The sequence below is a fragment of the Fistularia commersonii genome, chromosome 4 (genome assembly GCF_037954325.1).
Source record: "Fistularia commersonii isolate RoL2024-O1a breed Wild chromosome 4, RoL_Fcom_v1.0, whole genome shotgun sequence".
NCBI lineage: Eukaryota > Metazoa > Chordata > Actinopteri > Syngnathiformes > Fistulariidae > Fistularia > Fistularia commersonii.
Genome location: NC_141287.1, coordinates 4,554,649 through 4,572,989, shown reverse-complemented (window position 1 = coordinate 4,572,989; position 18,341 = coordinate 4,554,649). Strand labels below are relative to the sequence as shown.

The 18,341-nt window shown below is 41.5% G+C and overlaps 1 protein-coding gene across 2 annotated transcripts in view; it reads left to right on the top strand.

Moving 5' to 3' along the window:
• itgb5 (integrin, beta 5) overlaps positions 1 to 18,341 on the top strand; it is a 44,268-nt gene that overhangs the window by 1,541 nt on the left and 24,386 nt on the right. For both annotated transcript variants that reach the window (XM_086144781.1, XM_086144780.1), the window contains exons 3-11: positions 100 to 307; positions 394 to 643; positions 1,453 to 1,621; positions 2,684 to 2,845; positions 3,820 to 3,915; positions 4,011 to 4,100; positions 5,291 to 5,425; positions 9,921 to 10,095; positions 10,374 to 10,628. In XM_086144781.1, coding sequence (XP_086000907.1) covers positions 100 to 307; positions 394 to 643; positions 1,453 to 1,621; positions 2,684 to 2,845; positions 3,820 to 3,915; positions 4,011 to 4,100; positions 5,291 to 5,425; positions 9,921 to 10,095; positions 10,374 to 10,628 — 1,540 coding nt within the window. The remainder of the gene's footprint in view (positions 1 to 99; positions 308 to 393; positions 644 to 1,452; positions 1,622 to 2,683; positions 2,846 to 3,819; positions 3,916 to 4,010; positions 4,101 to 5,290; positions 5,426 to 9,920; positions 10,096 to 10,373; positions 10,629 to 18,341) is intronic.

The following is an 18,341-nucleotide window of genomic DNA, read 5'->3' as shown; positions in this document are numbered from 1 at the left end:
AAATCAAATGTTGATTCCTTTACCGTTATAATGAAAGAATCTGTGTGGCTCCACCTTTAGCCATATTGGTCCACCATTAAAGAAGGTGTTTGTTGGCAGGATTTTGGGAGGGGCCGGACTCTGACATCACGATGTGACTTCAGTCAGAACCTGCAGCGGCGGGGCTGTGAGAAGCCATTCATTGAATTCCCTACCAGCAGAATATCTTTAATGGAGAACAGGCCCCTCAGTTCAAAAGGATCCGGCCCCACCCAGTATGATGTCATCCAAATAATGCCTCAAAAGCTCTCCGTCAGCCTGCGACCAGGTATATGAGTTGATTAAGCCTTCTACCTCAATGGTACAAGTGAGTGATTAAACCAGCTAATCTGCCTTTTCTCACTGCCCGCCCAGGTGATCAGACCTGGTTTGGATTGCAAGTGCGGCCTGTGGAGGACTACCCCGTGGATCTGTACTATCTGATGGACCTCTCCCTTTCCATGAAAGATGATCTGGTCACCATTCGTAATCTTGGCACAAAGCTTGCCCAAGAAATGGGCAAGCTCACCAGCAACTTCAGGCTGGGTTTTGGTTCCTTTGTGGACAAAAACATATCCCCCTTCTCCTACACTGCACCCAAGTATCAGGAGAATCCTTGCAGTGGGTGGGTAGAGGAAACAGCATTTTCATGCTAAAACTGGGATTGTCTTGAAGATTAGACATTTGATTGGAACATTGAAAGGATATATTGATATGAATTTAGGTTTGAGCTTGGCTCAGATGCAGCCCTTTTGTCGAACTATTACCCCGAGACTTTTAGATTAACCTTAAAGACTGCTCCATCTTCACAGTAATATGTTTGTGGTAAATTACGGTCCTGAACTACGAATGTAGCAGAAACCCACTTATTCTATTGTCATAGAATACATTAAACAAAATAAGAAATGTTGCACTTGGAGTTATATATAGTTATATATAGTTTTTAATCATCATTGATGAAGCCATTGGAAGAAACTATTGTCACATTGCCTCACCCCTCATCCCCCGTCTCATAGTCATTTTATGCAGACATACTGAAAGAGAGCAGAATACATAAGGGGTAAAAAGCTGCCAAGTGTTTGCCCCGAAGGTGGGACTGCATTGCATCCGCCCACTGGCCGTCAGTGCGCATCACTTCCCATGTAGGTTACAGGCTTGGGGGCTTGTCTGCTAGTGTGTTTGTCACACAAAAGTAAGCACAGTGAGAATAAAGTGTTACATGGCAACATTTTGACCCCAAAAGAACACTTCTCACCACTTTTAACAAAGATGAGAGATAGTGATGCAACATGCACTGATACTGTTGGACTGTTTATCTAACTCATGGTGTTATATAAACAGAATCTACAGAGGAGGGCAAGGCCAAGCATTTTTCCTAGCACACCACCCTCTGGAAATCTCTTAATGTTTACTTATTGTTGTCATGCCACACAGATACAAACTCTTCCCCAACTGTGTCCCCACCTTCGGTTTCCGGCACATCCTCTCATTGACGGACAAAGTGGACCGCTTCAATGAGGAAGTGCAGAAGCAAATGGTATCTCGTAACCGGGATGCACCAGAGGGCGGGTTTGATGCCATTCTGCAGGCCGCGGTGTGTAAGGTGAGGAGTCCTGTACCCATCACAGTTTTTCATTTAATTGTGACCCCTGATAGCAGGAGAGTAATTTCAGTGACTTCTGATCTGAGCGCAGCTTGTGACTGGTAACATTTGGCTGGAGTGGGAAGGTGCGGTGAAAAAGCAGTGACGTCCCCATGACGGGTTTGGTCTATTTGCTCATTGATTAAAAGCCTCGAGTGGAGGAAGACAGGGAGCACAATCTCGTTCAGCTGCCACAGCCCTCTTTGCCCCTGCCAATTCAATGGTTTCTTTTCTCAGGGAAAGATTACAAGGCTCCTGCCTTGTAATTTACTCAAGCCCCCCTATTTCAGACACTCACTGGTTTGAGTGGGGCCTCATATCTCTTTGCCACACTGGTCTTGGTCTTCCTGGGTTTATTCGTTTTTAAGTGTGGTTAACCACTAGTTGTGAATGGGTTTTGAATCTCAGAGAGATTTGTAGTTCAGTTGTGTCTTCAAATATGATGGGAGAGGAAGAGATGTATGTTTGTGTGAGTTCTCAGTCATCAAGGTCATGGTTAATTCATGTCAATATCTTCTTCTTGTGGCATATGAACTTTAATTTATTCCCCTGAAGGCATTTTAACTCTGATTTTAGGGGCTTCTTCAGTTCTGAAGTGTCAAACTTTAAAACAAACTGCGGTAAACAAAAAGTGCTATCTGATATCACTCAGCCTCATGTTGTGATTGGAAGTCATTGCATTTATTTCAGTCAGGCTCTCTGCCTTGATTCTTGCAGCAACTGCAAAATCCAAGAGATGTTGCTGCACTTCGATAAAATTTTTAGTGTACCTGCTGACGAAATTACTGACTCTTGCTAAACTGAAGCTTTGGGTGGGTTTAAGAGTCTTACCATGGGGGGGGTTCCCATAATCATAATAATAATAATACATGGTATTTAAAGTAATACTCTAAAACTCAAGGACGCAATAATAGAGACCAACCACTACACTGGTGGGTTGTCTCATCCTCTAGTTTAAAAGAAAATTAACACTAAAGGGTTGGTGGGGTTCATGTATTCTGACTGGCATTGCCCTGTGGACAGAGGGAAATTGGTTGGAGGAAGGAGGCTTACCACCTCCTGGTGTTCGCCACGGATGACGTCCCTCACCTCGCCCTGGACGGCCGACTGGGAGGCCTGGTATATCCCCATGATGGAATGTGCCACCTCGATGACAAGAACGAGTACAGTGCCTCCACCCAGATGGTAAGGGGAAATCCTCAAAGTTATCTGATATGAAGTTGTTGCAAATTTCCACATTGCTGTAGTATTTTTGAAGTAGGATAAAACTTGGAATGTATCTTAATGTTTAGGGTCCTTATTCAATTGGTGAGGTACTAACCCTAACTAACCCTACTCTAGAAAGCACATTTATTTATCGTAGATTAGGAGGAGTTCCTGCCTCACTTGGCTCTAGTTCAGGACTGAATGATTGGATTCTAGAAATGTAAGCGCCACATGCCGGATAAAAAAATTCTCTGTAAGGAGACAATCCGTAATTACAAACGACCACCAGCACTTTTACACTTTTGATATCGAAGTCTGATATGAGATTTAGTACTGATTGGGGAGCAAGTAGATAATTTTTAAAGGATGCAGTCGACCATAAGAGGGTCATCCACAAATTATTAAGTTATAAAAATGATCTCTATCATGTGCTCCCAATTAATGAGGCTGCTTCTCTGAATTTAATTTTCAATTTTTTTTTTCTATTTTTCCCTGCTTTAATCTACTTCCTCGCTTCAACAGTCTTTGGTATGGCTAGTCATTATTTAAAACTGGAATATTTTTGAAGGCCAATCAAAATAATATTATCGGCCTTCCCTTCATGTCACTACAATGTATTTAACATTCAATTGGATTGATTTGTTTGTGGGATATGCAGTACAAAATATATGCAAATACAACAAGCCTTATACCATAATCTTTTAAGTTGTATAATTTAGGTAAAAAAAAACATATTGCAATCTGGAATTATCTCTTGCTGGTGAAATGTGATTAAGATCTCATCCAAAAGAAGAATGCACATAAGCCTTTGACTATGGTGTCAAAGGCCAGCAGAGCAATGTAAACAAATGAGCATTGACATCCGTTAGCCAAACTTCCCAAGTGGAAACTGATGACACACTATGCATGGACAAAAGTACAAATGATGCCTCGTGTCTTCTTTTCTCCGGCAGGACTATCCCTCGCTGGCACTCCTAGGGGAGAAACTGGCAGAAAATAACATTTTTCTCATCTTTGCCGTGACAAAACGGTTGTACGTTATTTATAAGGTATCTGAATGTCGCCATAATGTATCTTTGCAATCACGTTGCTTTCAAGCTCCTGTTAATCTTGACAGAACTTTCTCAATTTCACCTTTTGAAAGAATTTCACCGTGCTCATCCCTGGAACTACTGTTGAAATCCTGGACCAGGACTCCAAGAACGTAATCCAGCTCATCATCACAGCCTACAATGTAAGTAGAGAAGACTTAGGTTGAGGTTACTGTCTGCGCAGGGTTTCCTGTTCGGCGGCGAGACAGCAGAAGCCGTGACTGAGATTTTTGAGAATATAGATAAGATTATTGGAGGGCTTCAAATTTGTGCATTCTCTCACATCTCTGACCCAGTTAATTTGCCTGCAGCTGATCTGGCTGGTTGCACAAAAGCTGGATTTCTCATAACAGTCCTGATATGGTTTTTACAGCTGTCTTTGTTGTCTTTTTGATTGTCCTCGGAGAGTAACGTGTAGAATGTGTTGTATTTTTTTTTTGTGTTCTTGCAATCAGTTGAAAGCTGCTACATAAAACAGTAAATGTATGTCTATGCTTTTGTTATGTGGTGTTTCTAAAATGGCAATGGGGCAAGCATATTATAGTCCATTAACAACTGTTTTTTTTTTTTTTTTTTTTTTTTTTTTAAAGATGACTGAAAAATTGGTTTATCCAATGGCTTTAAGATACTGAATTCCAGTAGCATTCCCAGGATTGTCTGGGAATGTTGCAGCATATACCCTGCTTCGAAGGTACCTTGCTGTTTGTCAAGGATGCACCATTCAGAATCTTCATTGCAACAGAACTCTGTTAGAATTTGTTGTATGAAAGTTTGATGATGCTTGTAACATCTTTATTTCATTCATGATACACTGCAGGGGGTGGGAGGATCTTCGATTCAAGATTTTCTTGTTGTGAGAATAAAAGTGTCAAATGTCTGTAGTATGTCTCATCAGTCAGGAGTCTGACCGTTTATTCAATGCACCAGAAACCTGTGTAATGGCCTTATTAACATTGCAGCTGCCATGTTCTATTCACCACGCTGAGACAGATACGTAGAGAGGCTTTGCCTCAATGTTAGCCAGTTGTATTGTGTAACAGACAAATTTTTGCCTGCATTTGGCATTCACTTCCTGGGCCTCCCTGTCATTTGGTGAAGTTTACTTAGGGTTAATTTCATGTCCCTTGCATTGCTTTTGGTAAATGTTTCAGAACAAAGAAAGAAAATCATAAACGCACCAGGGATGCAGATATCAGTATTGCAGTTCTGTGACAGTACTTTCAGAGCACTCAAACAACGCCATAACTTGGCCTATTTACAATGTTAAACGTCTACAGCCAATCGGCAAACAATAACCGCCAAAATTTGTGTATCCCTTCATCGTTCTTTTCAGAACATCCGCTCGAAAGTAGAGCTGACAGTATCGGAACTTCCAGAAGACATCAGCCTGTCTTTCACTGCTACTTGCCAGGATGGACAGCCTCTGCCAGGACTTAGAAAGTGCGCTGACTTAAAAATAGGTGACACCGTGAGTAATTGCATGAAACTACTTTACTTTCCTCCTGAATATACAGTATTGACACCAGCTTATGCATCTCAATTTAACTAAATTGAAATTTGGATAAAATGTCAACAAAGAGAACAAATTTGGTTGCAGGTTTGGCAAAGATGTAACATAGACAAACTACTAGAAATTGCTATCATCTTGGATCAAATTGAATATTCTGGAAAGAATGGCATCTTTTATGGCCAATATTTTCAGTGGTTGAAGCGGGAAAAGCATCTGTGGAATAAAAAAAAAATGACTGCTGCCTTTAAGAGATGAATGAAACCCAAGGTCCGTTATCTTATGAGGGTTTACGAGGACATTTAATGGCATGGTGCCATGTTAAATAATAGCATCGGCACCTGTACTTTTCCTCCTCTGACAAGACGACGTCTGCTGTTGAAATAGCCTTTGTAGAAACACTTATCCCCTGTGCCTGAAAGAGTCCATTCAGCTCACTGATGCTGTTAGAACCCAAACACAGTCCCTAGGGCTGCTATAAATTTATAGACTGTATAATCAGAGCAATTCTAAAGTCCGAAGCAGTTTAGTTGAGATTTCAAGTCATGTCAGCATCTCCAGGATGGCGCTGACTTACATTTCAACACAGTTTTAAAGACTGTGATTTTTCCTACTCTCAAAAAGAGTTCCTGTCTGATTAAATCACATAAAGAAGGAACGCTTTGCAGTATACTACACTTTATCGTAGTAATTCCTGTGAGGTAAAATTTCCCTGGTGGCTGACTAAATTGACTTTATGCAAGCTTAACAAAACCGTGTGCTCATTCTTTTCCCATCTTGGGTAGATCAGTGTAGCTTCTTAAACAAATGTACTGATTTAAGTTCTTTTGTTAAAAAAAAAGAAAAGAATATGGAAGTGTTAAATTTGTTATCTGTCAAGTGTCTTCGCAGATTGGTCTAAAAAGGAGAAGTTGTCTTTTAGCACTCAGCTGGAAGGAATCAACAGCACAAAAGGCTGAAGGCCAAAGATTTTAGGCATTAAGCAAACAGTCTTGTGTTTAAGATGAGCCTGTCCAGTGACATTTGACAAAATGTAACTCCATTTTTAAAACAAATAATTGGAACCTTGAATTTTAAGTAAATGATAGTTCAGATGAGTCTGTCTGCAATAACATGCCCACTTTGGCCTGAAATGTTCATGTCCCATCATTTGATCCTTCACCTGGTAAAGAATATTTAGGTTATAGCCATTTACATTTCTTAATTTCTCTTCTACTTGTTAGATTACTGTAAGCTGTTTAGCTTGGTGAATTTGACCTGTGCCAACTGACAGAGGCGTGTTGTCCATACCCAACATATACCGCTCTATCTCTGCCATGTAAATGCTCAAGGACAGCCTCTAGGTTTATTCAGGATCAATCATATTGAGCGCCAAAAAAATGGCTAATGCCAAAAGCCAGATCACATCACCCAGCTTCCGTCTGAGCTGCCAATGTGATCTTGCCTTAGCTGTAGGTACCATTTTGGTTGCCTAACAGATGGACATTGAATTCTGTGCCTGTTGTGCACAGCAGATTTATCTTTATGGGTCAGTCTTTGCTCATTTTGCCACACTAAACAGATGTAATGGTCAGGTGACTGACCTCATTACTGGTTAGGACTACTGGTTAGACCAGTTTCCTGTGTTCAATTCTCTTGATACCTGGAGGAAAAGCTCAATTTGCTAGAATAAAGACGATTTTTTTCTGTCTGGAATTCCTACCCAGTGATCCTGTGTGCTCATGGCTTAGATGCTCGGTATTCTTGGGACAGCATTAGGGTGGTAATGTCCGTTCGAAGAGGGGAGGGTTTTTGGGTCAGAATAGCACCCATGAATTCAGGGGGTGTGGGATTCTAAAGAGCGGATGATAGGCTTTGCTCATGTCTTTTATTCTCACCAATGAAAGGAGATGGAGGATAGCAGCAGAGTCCATTTGCTGCCAAGACTAGAGCCCATCCTCACCACCCCTGTCTTTACTTAAGATGTGGCCCTGCTGTCAGTCACTGTTCTTGTGTGCATGTCAATTACTTCACAGAAAAAGTGGGCTGGAGGAAGCCTCTGAAACTGAAGGCCATGAAGAATACTTCTCTGACATAAGAGAAAAAGACTGGTCAGAGTGTTAAACTGGGTTTTCTTTTCACTGTGACACGCAAGACAATGGAGTGACTACTAAACAGATCCATGCATATGAATGAAGCAGAGCCGCTGCTTCCATGACACTTGTCCCTAACTACTTATTTATTTTTGTCAGAAAATTAAAAGCATCTGAATTAGATTACTTTGTAATGCTTGGCATTTCTAATGGGGGTTTATTTTATTGAAATTAGGGAGCACAGAAACACGATTGTCCCCAAATCCACTCCATTGTAATGTTTTTCCAGGGAGACTCTGTATTGATTCTGGAGATTGTTGTTAAACCTTGCTGATATCAGGTTCTCTATGAAACTGATCTCTGCCTCCTGATTTGCCACTGATCTAAATACTGTACTTTGTTTCACATGAAATGACACAGTTTTCCACAACTAAGCTGTTGAAATTATCACAATGACTGTTGGACCAGTGGGGCAGGAGCCACATTCAATGCAAAATCCCGACATGCCATGAGAAATCATATGGTCTGAGGGTACTGTTTCAGATTTCTTCTGCGCAATGTCAACAAGTCATGCATTATAATGAATTGTGCCCACTCCTCCCCCGCCAACCACCAAGTCCTACTATGAAACCCTGATGTCTCACGTGTCTGCTGAATTAGACACGTCAGACTTTGTTAAGGTGTTTTATCACTGAGTTACGTCCCATGTACCTCCCTTGTGTCATCTACTACTCCCTCCTTACATTTTACTCCCTCTTTCTTTTCCACAGCCTCTTAGTTGTCTTTACAACCCCCATGATTCAACCAGCTAGTCTTCTTGTGACTCACATTAACAGTAAATTGAATTATATCTCATTAACTTGTAAATCTTGAAGGATGTAAGGGAGAGAGAAGAGAAATTCCCTTGATTCGGCCGCATGTGACTTAGCCACTTCCTGTTTTCGGAATCATCTGGAATTGTTTGCCGGACTGATTTTATGATAGACTGTGCCCTGGGATGCCACAAGGTTATAAGGGAGGAGAATGCGGGTGATGGTTCTGCCTTGAGTCTTGTCATGTTTTGAAATATTTGACAGTGGGGAAAAGATGTCATGAACTGAGTGTAATCGTAACACTTTAATCTAAAAAATTTCTTATCTTTCACTACGACACTTGAGCTGCTATATACTGACAGTTCATCATTCCGTGTCAATGATGAGTGGTAACAATGAAAAAAAATTAAAAAATCAAGACTCGCAGGTGTTTCTGCCAAGGAATAACAGATGTTGCAGAGAAGGGCTAATGAGGTACTTTTTGCATTAGTTTTTTTTTTCTTTTTTTTTTTGCAGCTCCATTTAAAACACAATTTTGCAGAGTTGCACATTGGTTTTCTGGAGAAAGGTGCAGCCATATTCTTTCTGTTGTGCACAACATGTGGTCTACACACCACATATTACATAAAAGTGCATGCAAGGTGTGTGTGTGTGTGTGTGTGTGTGTGTGTGTGTGTGTGTGTGTGTGTGTGTGTGTGTGTGTGTGTGTGTGTGTGTGTGTGTGTGTGTGTGTGTGTGTGTGTGTGTGTGTGTGTGTGTGTGTGTGTGTGTGTGTATATATATATAACAAGGGGTTAACTAATTTAATGAAGTGAATTGTATATTTTGCATGAGCGATCACTTGAAGGCAGTCTAGGTGAACACTGCAGTTTTTTACATCATCAAATGAATGACACATTGAAGATCATTAGATCTATGGATGTATGAAGGTCCTGTCATTTTACTGTTGACCTTTGATTTGTCACTTGAGTGTATAAACATAGACAAAACTGCTACAAGTATGCCATGAATTTTATAAGGTTGTCATATTTACACTGGAGTGGGTCTTCCTGTCTGGTTCTGTAAGCTTATAATTCCTAAATTAAATATGCAGGTAAAAGATGGTTAGGGTCAAATGAATGCATCAGAGAAAAAACCTGCAGGTCTGTAATAAGCAGGTGATTGTGACAGCAGTTGCAGCAAGAAACAAAGGTCATATGAAAAAACTCACTGGTTGTCACATCAAACAGTTGGGGCTGGGAATGTCTTTTTCATGGGTCTCCCTTCCTCAGGGAATCAGATGGGGGGAGGCCTCGTGTTGTGCCCTTTTTCTTAAATCCACAACACGAGGCCTAAACTGCTCAGTCCTCATGGGATGGAACTGTGTAAACATATCCCTGGGTTCTGTACATCTCCAGGCTGGCAGCTACCAAGAGTCTGTAAAGCTGTGTTTGCATACTTCTTAGGCTCACCGAAATGTGGTAATAAGAGATGCCATATTTTGACTATGGGAGACATCAAGCTTGCAAAAAGCAGGAGTCTCCTTTTCATCACTCTCTCAATATTCATGCCACTTGTTCTCTCTTGTTGCAGGTTTCGTTCAACGTGAGTGTGGAAGCTAGGAGCTGTCCTCCCCATGGCTCTGACCACAGCTTCACCATCAAGCCTGTGGGGTTCAAGGACCTTCTGGAGGTTGCTGTAGATTATCAGTGTGACTGCGGCTGCTCTCAGACAGCACGGGCCAACAGCAGCATTTGCAGCTCCAGCGGTATCTCAGCTCACAGCCACTTTCACCTTTTGTTTCCATGATACTTCTTATTTACATGTAATCTACACAAACTAAGGTCTTCCATTCATGTTAGACCCCAGGTTTAGCACTTTTCACAGGCAGCTTTGTTTATTATGTCGCAGCTATGACTCATGATGGTTGCTGATGAGATGATGATTATTAATGCATGTGTTCCTAATATTTGATATTGGAAGCTGTTTTCAGTACCAGACAGCTACGTAGCATCGAGCACCTAACATTTACTTTTACCTTAACAGGCACATATAACTGTGGAATATGCCAGTGCGAGCCAGGCTACCTGGGCACTCGCTGCGAGTGCCAGGAGGGTGAGGCAACCAGCTTATACCTCAGTGCCTGCCGAGAAGCTGAAGGCAAGCAGATCTGCGGCGGGCGAGGCGAATGCAGCTGCAACCAGTGCCTGTGCTACGAGTCAGAGTTTGGAAAGATCTACGGCACATTCTGCGAGTGCGACGATTTCTCATGTGCAAGACACAAAGGAATCCTCTGCTCAGGTAAAAACATTGTCCATAGTCTGTTTTACATATCTGTGCTACCTGTGCCTTAGTTATGACACACTGTCTTTCCAGACGTTGAGTTTAATAAAAATACTTTGGTCAGTCAAAATCACTGCAGATGCTTGAGTTGTTCCATCCCCTTCAAAAACAATGCACATTGTCTCACAACTCTGTACCTGCTCTGGATTTATATTTGCGATTTGGCCGATTCCATGACGAGCTGTAGTGTAACAGCTCGTCTCCGTATAGTGAAGAAGTGTCCTGCGGAGCTGCCGGAGTTCTTCCCTGAGGAAGCTCTGAAGCGCAGCTGTAGCAGTAATTAACATTTTCAGCAAGCATTTAAACTAGCGTTGGCCTCAGAGGACCTACTATGGTGAGGTAATCTATGGCGTGATAAGAAAAAAGACATCTGGTTGAGACGGATATTAGGGCTAGTTGCTTTTAGACTTATTTTATAGTTTTCTTTTTGTTTCTCAGAGAATTTTAGTTGTGTGCTTGAGTTTTTCTGTACGAAAAGGGGAGAAAAGCAATCTAAAAGATGTACAGTACACATGGGAATTAAATTATTTTCTACCTCGAAGACCAAAAAAACGATAGAGTAAAGGCTGAAACGAATTTTGGCCTAATCATCACCACCACCAGGAGAGCAACTCATGCCTTTTGTATGACAATCAGTGACAGTCCTGTTGTCTTTGCATATTTGCAATGCATTCTTTAAATAAAGCTTCTGGAAGTAATATGATGTGAGTGTGTTAGGCAGGAGTGGACCTGATGTGTCCCAAATTAATAAACAAACAAATCCCATCAAGGCATCTGAGATTTAAAGTTAAGTTTGGCTTTTGGCTACCCAACGAATGGGCCCAAGGGCTGCTGCCATCCCACAACTGTGGCCCCAGGATTGTGCTCTGCTGCGGGACCTCCTGGCTGGAAGGCAGCCCACAGACTCACCCCTGAGCCAAGGACTGTTCCTGTGCAACCACAGAAAGCCCTCTGTGCCAGTGGGGCCGCCTTCAGTGTGACAACCCCCCCCCCCCCCCCCCCATACAATGCATGCCTCTATTCATTTGTACCCAGCAGAAACACAAGTCTTTCATTGGTCCAAGGCAGATGTAGAATAGCTATTTGTTTGTGGTGGTCATCCACCATTAGCCATTAAATGTTAACAGTCTGCTATACCTTCCGCTGCACTTTTCCCTCTCCACCTTTTTCTGTGGTTATTCAGTGTGAAGCCATAATGACTATTCATGATTCCAAAGACAACGCCTCCTCCGCTCTTTCTTCCCCCTCTGAATTGACCAGATAATTACCGTGGAGTCCCCTGCATGAAGCATGTTGTAAAACCTCTTCTGTCTCTGCGTGGTTGTTGCTTTTTTTTTTGTTTGTTTTGTTTTTTAGAGAATCATGGGAAATACTCTTAAGGTTTTTACTAACCTCCCAGTTTGCACATACATCTTATTAACAGTTTCGGGCTCCATCTAGTGTGGACACACTCTGCTGAGCCACACAGCTGAATGGTAGTCGTTAGTACTCATTAATTGATATAACAACCCATAGGCATTGCTGCCTGTCATGAAGGTTGAAATTTGGAAGGCATATCCCCTTAAATACCATAACCTACCCAGGTCACACCCGCACCATCAGGCTGTGCACAAGGCGATTAAACTGTCATCATGTAATTCGGGGACATCTCAAGCTCGGTTAATGGCAAGGCTGCAAGTGCTGAAACTTCACAGTTTTGACAAGGTTCAGCTGACATGGTGTTGGAATGGTGTCTCAAGTGCAGTTTGTCATCAACAGATTGCAGATAGGAGTCTATCAGTCCATAGAGACCTCTTTGGGGCAGACAATGAAGTCCATATTTGTCTGTCTGTGTGACACAAAGTGAATGAGTGAGAGCGAGAGACAACACTCAAGAATTTTGAGAGAGGAAAAGTAGACAGTTGGTCAAATTGTCATGATCTATCATCTATGTCTGTAATCTACATCTATGATATGTCTATGATCAATAATAATAACATAGATGATATAAATTACACAATAATACTGCTTAGATTTTCTTACATCACCTTCAAATTGTATCTATTATCTTAGATTATTATCTTTGGGTATTGCTTCTTATCTAGCCCTCCTTGGCCTGCTTCCTGTCTCGCCTTATATTCAGGTCTTTCCATGTAGATCTCCTTGGCTTTCTCTCTCATCAGTTTGGGAAGCAGGACGTCCTTTTCTACATTCTTAACCCTGTCAGATCATGTATAGATCAGCATAGCTTACCAACTTTGTAGCTCATCATAAAATTTGGATTATGGGGAAAAAAATTAGCCTAGCTTAGCAAAATATCAGCGTGACACTATTGCAAGCTTTGTCTAGTAATAGCATCAAGTTCAGTTCCTCCCGTGTCTCAGCAGCTCCTCAGGATTAGGTGAGTCTGCTAGCTTAGCTTTATAGCCCAAAAAAATGAATCAATCATTTCTCATACTTCTTTCAAAAAGGTTGGATCTCCTACATACAAGTACCATTGTAGTCTAAATAATTTAATAATATCTTGAGAGGGGCAGAATTACCAAATAAGTACAGCCAACAACCGTCAGCTGCTAAGTACAAGTGTGACAGATGTCATGTTGAGGTACCATGCATGGGAGCTACATCCAACAGCTGTTCAGTGACCAAGAGGTCCAACTTAAATACCAAAAGGATAGCTGCGCTGTATCCGTGTTGTCTATGCTTTCAAGAGCTAATGAAAAAGCTATGTAGCTGCGTGTCTCCTCGACCAACTGTGTTGCCAGGTTTCCTGCTAGTTCGGTAACTCTGTCCCTGATGGCGTTTCTTGATAAACTGACATATTTAAAGTCTTTATCTGCTTGGGACACACCTGCTCACAGACCTTCGGCATGCACTGCTTCAAAAAGGCACCATCTGCAAAAGACTTTTTAGCACGGGTGATTTCTTCAGCCAAAATAAAGCTAGCTTTCACTGCTGCCGTGTTTTTCGATGCGGCTTTCATGAACACACTCTGCTGCGACAGTAGATTGGCGTTTAACTTTTGGACACTGTTGTTTTTCTGTGAGGCTAACTTTTGCATACTTATCTCTATGTTTGGTGTTAAAATGCAACCTAGATTGTACTCTTTGACAACTGACTCTGCCTCATAACACAAAAGATATACTGGCTTTTCTCTTTGAAGCACAAACATGTATTCTTTCTTGAAATAGCTTTCCATCTGCATCAACTTTTCTCTTCCTGGACATCTAGGGGCCATTTGTATTTCTCATTCGCCTTGTTGAAAATCACACGGGATGCCATCACTTAGCGGTTAACGTGATCAGCATGAATTGTGGGAAATGTAGTGTATGGTCAGTGCACGCGTTTGACTTATTTATTTTCAGACAATCAGATCTTTAAGATACTCTCACGGGCCACATAAAATGACATGACGGGCCTCATTTGGCCCGCAGGACTTGAGTTTGAAACATTTGCCTTAGACCATCTACCATTCTAACATTCTGTTGTTAAGATTTCTTTTTCCTGTGTCTTAAAAATAAGGCTGATTCTTCTGACCTTTCTATTTTGCACGTCATGGACATACTGAAGTAATTTACTAAAAGTCTAATTTTTATGACAAGTATATTGTCTGGATGTTTGTTTTTTTTTTCCTTAGAAGCTGGCTTATGTTGACTATTTTTGTAATATTTGTTAGAGCATCCCTTATTGGGTGTCTTTTGGTCAGCTTTAATAAAAGGATTTAACTCGACAGCTCTACATGAAATATCCTATCTGTTTTGAACAAGAGCTGTGTAAGTTTTTGCCATCCCAGTCTTCCTGCCCCCCTGACCCACTTCTCCACCGCTGACTCGGCAGCTTGTTCAAAATAATGGTCCGAGCTTTCAACATTCCAGCTGCCAGAAATAGCACAGATTTATTTCTTTACTTTTACCCTGTAAATACCACTGCTGACCTAATGCTGCATCGTCTGTGTGTCTATGTGCACACCATGGAAGAGTATGTGCGTGTTTTGTTACAACACAAATGACCATGTGTGCTTATCAATGTTTGTGGATAGAACCAGTGGAACTATGCTTCACTAACAGAAAATTTGTTCCAGAATATCCAATACTACAAATATTAGATTCCCTTCTTTGCGATTATGTTCTCTTTGGCTTCTCTACATGCCATGATTGATCCCAATTGTCCAGTACGGCAAACAACTCAGCACTGAAAGCATTTGCAGTAAGTAAAGTGGAGGAAGCTGAGGCAGCATATATCATCTGTTTCACAGGAAAACTTTCCAATTTGATTAAGGTTCCTGTCATCGTATTGAGTAAATAAGACCCCTTTTCCTTGTTTTCAGTGAAATGCAGTGTTTTTGTTATAGATGTTTACTATGATTTAAATAAGTCTGGATTTGTTGAAACATTCTGTGTTCGTTGTAGATCACATGATGCATAGAGGTCAATGGAACAGATGAGATTTGCTCATTCAGTCTTTTCTTAGCCATCTGTCTGACAGCTGCACACCGAGACTTGTCAAAACTAGTAAATGCTGTTAACAACCATTACTAATTAAAAACAAGGCACGTTCTCTCAAGCGTTCTGCACAAGCGTTCTGCACAAGCATAGAGGTGTTATTTGCTATTCTGGCTAATTCTACATCTGCTGAAAGAGTTTTGAAGACAGTCCTATGAAGTCACCCAACTTGATTGGGTGACTTCATTGATTTGATACTTCATTGATACTTGATTTAGTAGTAAAATGAGTTGATTAAAATGTCATTTATCAGAAAAATAGGGTAAATGTCAATTTAACAAGAAAATTCATTATTCAAGAGTTATGGACCCAAAAGCTATTTTTGCTACCCAAAAGCAATTTTTTTGTACCGAAAGCTATTTTACTGAAAAGTTTTTGGGTAATTTTGATGGTCAGCTGTTTTCTCTGTCCTACTTTTTGAGAATTATTTGTCAAATGATTTTGGGTAAAGTTGCTGCTATTACTTGATCTTACTTCTTTCAGATTGTAGGTCACTGACATAACCATTAACAATATCCTGTCATGCTTTAGTTTGTTATCATTTTGTTCTGTTTGATCCTTGTCACTTCACTCCATTGTACTTTACACATGATGTTGGACCTGTCCTTTTCCAGTTAGATCCTTGCCCAAGTCTGGCTGAAAAATCTGTTGCAGAACTGGAGACTTGTTTTTTCTTTGACAAAAGAAACATAAATAAAAAGGCATAGATGGGAAATGCACAACCCCTGTATTTTAAGAACCTGAAAAGTCTTAGGATTGGCTCTCTTCAGAGTGTGTATTCATTTTCTGTATGTTCTTTGCATTGGCACATCTCTGGACCTTTTTTTCATCACTTGCTGAACAATTCTACACGTAACATGTAAAATCTTGCAAAACTTTTGACACTTAGATCTGCAATGGGAGAATGTGAATACTTTATGGATAATTGTAAACCGAAACAAAGCAATCGTAATGACACCTGGCACTTCCCCAACTCCCGAGGTAAAACAAAACCTTGCCCGGCTTCATCTTTGAGGCATCTCTTTGAGGCTTGATCAAACTTGACTGCCACCAGTAAACCTTTGCACTACTTTTGGTGAAACCCTGGAATTAAATAGCCACACCCTGTCCATTTCATCATGCAGCGACTAATAGGCTTTTGTTCTTTGGAAAACTGATTCACACTCAGTTAACATTGCAACGTAGCCTGATTTTCTGTCCTCAGAAAAGGTTGATACTTGTTTTAAAGGAAGCATCCATTTGTGTTTTTATTGCTGAAGGTGATACCTGGTTGGTCCATGGAATTTTCAAACTAGGAGATATTTGCTTCTTAAATCAAGTATGAATATATATCTTCTTCTTCTTCTTTCGGCTTTTCCCGTCAGGGGTCGCCACAGCGAGTCAACTTTCTCCATCTAACCCTATTCTCTGTATCTTCCTCTCTCACACCAACTACCTTCATATCCTCTCTCACTACATCCATAAATCTTCTCTTTGGTCTTCCTCGAGACCTCTTGCCTGGCAGCTCCAATTCCAGCATCCGTCTACCAATATATTCACTATCCCTTCTCTGTACATGACCGAACCATCTGAGCCTGGCTTCTCTGACCTTCTCTCCAAAACATCGAACATGTGCTGTTCCGCTGATAGACTCATTCCTGATCCTATCCATCCTGGTCACTCCCAAAGAGAACCTCAACATCTTCATCTCTGCAACCTCTAGTTCTGTCTGCTGTCTTTTGGTCATTGTAACAGTTTCTAGTCCATACATCATCGCTGGTCTCACCACTGTCTTGTACACCTTTCCTTTTATTCTGGCTGAAAGTCTTCTATCACGTAGTACCCCTGACACTTTTCTCCAACCATTCCAACCTGCTTGGACCCGTCTCCTCACCTCTTTTCCACACTCTCCATTGCTCTGGACTGTTGACCCTAAGTACCTGAAATCCTCCAGCTTCTTGATCTCCTCTCCCTGTAGCCTCACCGTTCCACCTGAGTTCCCCTCATTCACACACATATATTCTGTCTTGCTGCGACTAACTTACATTCCTCTCCTTTCCAGAGCATACCTCCACCTCTCTAGATTTTCCTCTACCTGTTGTCTGCTCTCACTACAGATCACAATGTCATCCGTAAACATCATGGTCCATGGGGATTCCTGTCTAACCTCATCTGTCAGCCTGTCCATCACCATTGCGATCAAGAAGGGGCTCAGAGCTGATCCCTGCTGGAGTCCCACCTCCACCTTGAACTTCTGTTACCCCTACAGCACACCGTATCAGTGTCTCACAGCTAGCATACATGTCGTGCACCAGTCTAACATACTTCTCTGCCGCTCCAGACTTCCTCATACAATACCAGAGCTCCTCTCTTGGCACCCTGTCATATGCCTTTTTTAGGTCTACAAAAACACAATGCAGCTCCCTCTGGCCTTCTCTGTACTTTTCTATTAGCATTCTCAACGCAAATACTGCATCTGTAGTACTCTTTCTCGGCATAAAGCCATACTGCTGTTCACAGATGCTGACTTCTGCTCTCAGTCTAGTTTCCACTACTCTTTCCCATAACTTCATTGTATGGCTCATCAACTTTATCCCTCTATAGTTGCCACAATTCTGCACATCCCCTTTATTCTTAAAAATAGGCACCATCACACTTTGTCTCCATTCTTCAGGCATCTTCTCGCTCTCTAAGATCCTGTTGAATAATCTAGTCCGAAAATCTACCGCTGCCTCTCCAAGACACTTCCACACCTCCACAGGCATATCATCAGGACCAACTGCTTTTCCACTCTTCATCCTCGTCAATGCCTTCCTCACTTCACGTTTACTAATTTTTGCAACTTTGTGGTCACCTCTACAACCCTTGCCTCTCTTTCATTTTCCACATTCATCAGCTCTTCGAAGTACTCTTTCCATCTTCCCATCACTCTTCTAGCATCTGTCAATACATTTCCCTCTCTGTACTTAATCACCCGGACCTGTTGTACATCCTTTCCATCTTTATCTCTCTGTTTCGCCAACCTGTATAGATCATTCTCACCCTCCTTACTATCCAACCGAGCATACAAGTCATCATACGCCCTTTGTTTTGTCTTTGCTATCTCTATCTTTACCATTCGCTGCATCTCCCTGAACTCCTGTCTGTTCTCTTCAGTCCTCTCAATATCCCACTTCTTCTTTGCTAACCGCTTTATCTGTATACACTCCTG